Raw genomic sequence first — 2625 nt, 5'->3', positions numbered from 1 at the left:
ATTAGGCTCAAGACTGTAAGATAGCTGAGGAAGCAAGTCAGTAAATTTAATAAACAAGAGTCTACTCCAAAAGCCTAGATCCATCCCCAAAGGCACACAAAAACTGCAAGATAATTTGCTAGGCGGTCATGGCGACATGCACCTTCAATCTTACGCATCCAGGATGCAGAGGCAGGCAGATCTGACTTAGAAACCAATCTGGTCTATAGAGTTCAAGGACAGTCAGGGCCATAGATAAATCTCAATAAAAAACTTTCACAAATAGTAATATTTACATATTAAGTACTTCTAGAAACTTCTGATGTTTAGGCTAGAGATAGCTCAGAAGTTAAGAACACTGTTCTTCCGGAGTTCAATTCCTACATGGTGGCTCACAACCATTTGTGAGTAATGGGATCAGATGCCCTCTTCTGGCATGTCTAAATACAGCGACAATGTACTCACAATCTTTACAAGTAGGTTAATGGGGAAGTCACCCTGTCCTTCACAAATCACCTGGAATACCATAGGGCACCTTGGGTCTAATTTTCCTTAGTACACTAGTCTTGGACCTGCAAGACACAGAAGCAAACTGGCTACAGTGGCTCATGCCTGTAATTGAGAAAGCAGAATTCTAAGCATGGCCAGGCAGAATCCATTTCAAATAGCACAGAATGGCCAGTATGGTGGTCCATCCCCGCTTTTAATTTTGATACTGATTATTTGCTGAGGCCAGCCCATTCTGTACTGAGACTATATCCCAAAACAAAGTTTCCAGACTTAAGGACCAAGGATGTAATCTGCTCTATTAACCAAACTTAGTCTTTAAATTGACTTAGTACCATTCTTTTTCACTTGACCAGTCTGTTGCCACACCTTTATTTTTAAAAGCAGTTTAATGCTTCAGTACTTGCTCGGTGGTTAAGGAACTTGTTCTGAGGATGCAGGTTGGATCTCCAGCATCTACATGGTGGTTCAAAGGAACATCTACTGGCACCCGCGTGACACACATTCATTTACACTCATGAACACTAAAAAAACCTGAATAAAAGCCAGCAAAACTTAACAAGTAAGTCAATTTATTTAAACAGTTGACTTAGGCATCTGCAATGGTGACTTCAACCTCCACTCCAGGCTCAATACTGATGGAAGTAATCTGCTTAACAATCTCTGAAGGACTGTGTAAGTCAATGAGTCGCTTGTGGATTCTCATCTGGAAACGATCCCACGTCTTGGAACCTTCACCGCAAGGGGTTTTTCTGGTAGTGATTCTCAGTGTCTGCAATAAAACAAATGAAACTGTAGAACTGTAGTTTCTTTTGAACCACTTTCCCCACGCTAACAAGGTTTCAGCCACTTTCACCAGATAGCTTTCTTGGAGTTTGTTGCTTTCATTAAGGGTCATACCCAGTTATCATCAGGTATTTGGCATCCAATAACTTCTGTTTGTAATTTTAAGAATGTAAACTCAGTATTATTCCTTTGGCAATCAAAGCGTGACACACACCCTCCCCCCGTTTGTACAGATACATGAGTAGAGAGTCTACCTGTCGCTTACCTTGGTAGGCATGCGCACTGGTCCTTTCACTTTCAGATTCTTCTCCTTTGCGCCTCTGATCAAGTCCGCACAAACTGCAGGTGAACAACACATGGTCTTTCAGTTATTTCAGAATGACTCGAACCGTATTTACACAAGTTAGCCTATCGGCTCAGAATAGCGTATAAGAAATATCACCATAGTTCAACACAGTAGGTATCTCCTCATCGCCGACTGCGCCTCAGGTACGGCGCAGGGCACCACGAAAACACCCTAGAGCACAGTACTGACCCTTTTCCAGCGACTTCACGTTGCGGCTGGTGAGCGTGATTCGAATCCGGTGAATCGCCACTTCGGGCTCCACGGGAGTCTTCCCGGTATCTTTAAATGCCTGTTATTACACAGGCGGAAAGACAAACAGCGAACGTAAGTCGCGGCCCACTCCTACACAACCGCCATCCGGACCCTTTTCCGGGCCCTCGCCGCGGCGGGAGCCCTCTCCCGGGAACTGCGCTCCCGGCGCCCCGGAACTTGAGCCCCGCCGACGCCCCAGGCCGCGTGGCGTCGTCCCCCACCTCACCATGGCTGAGGCGTAGCTTCCTGACCGACTTGTTCCTCAGCAGGAGCGAACAGCGGTGAGTCAGGACAGAGCAGACTTGACAAGGCTCCACAGCACGCACCACAGGTCTCGGAAAGGAGAGCGTGGAGTTCGCCGGGCGCTTATATAGTACGTTCGCATCCGGGTCCTTTGCGACCCGGAACAGGAACCGCCCCGCCAGCGAGAGAGGTTACCGCGGGAGGCCCGGCTGCAACGTCGCCTAGTTGGCGGGAAAGGAGAGGGCGCGCGCGCCCCCTTGTGTCGCGGCGGAGTCACTGCCCTGACCCGGAGGACCAAAGAAACTGGAGGAAACTTTCAGGTCCTCTGTACACCTATACTCTTTACGGTGTGAAATTTGCTTCGCATGCGTACCTAATCAACTTACTTTTGTCTGACAAGGGAAGAATTTTTCCGAGTTTAGCTGGCACGGACCTTGGGGAAGAATGATCCTGACTAGGTGCTTGCATTTATTTACTTGGTGTTGGAGACAGAATCCAGGGCTCAGCCGGAA

The 2625-nt window shown here is 47.5% G+C and overlaps 1 protein-coding gene and 1 non-coding gene across 2 annotated transcripts; both read right to left on the bottom strand.

Moving 5' to 3' along the window:
- Positions 1–1037: 1037 nt before the first annotated feature.
- Rps20 (ribosomal protein S20) lies at positions 1038–2234 on the bottom strand. The gene is made up of 4 exons (XM_032907809.1): positions 2097–2234; positions 1808–1907; positions 1538–1611; positions 1038–1258 (listed from the first exon to the last, which is right to left on the bottom strand). The coding sequence occupies exons 1-4, from the start codon at positions 2097–2099 to the stop codon at positions 1076–1078; spliced, it is 360 nt and encodes a 119-aa protein (XP_032763700.1). The 5' UTR covers positions 2100–2234; the 3' UTR covers positions 1038–1075.
- Positions 1682–1749, bottom strand: LOC116906493. The gene has a single exon (XR_004388735.1). It is a non-coding gene; the product is annotated as a small nucleolar RNA U54 (small nucleolar RNA).
- Positions 2235–2625: the final 391 nt, after the last annotated feature.

The sequence above is a fragment of the Rattus rattus genome, chromosome 7, assembly GCF_011064425.1.
Source record: "Rattus rattus isolate New Zealand chromosome 7, Rrattus_CSIRO_v1, whole genome shotgun sequence".
NCBI classification, from domain to species: Eukaryota; Metazoa; Chordata; class Mammalia; order Rodentia; family Muridae; genus Rattus; species Rattus rattus.
This window is presented reverse-complemented; position numbering and strand designations above follow the sequence as displayed.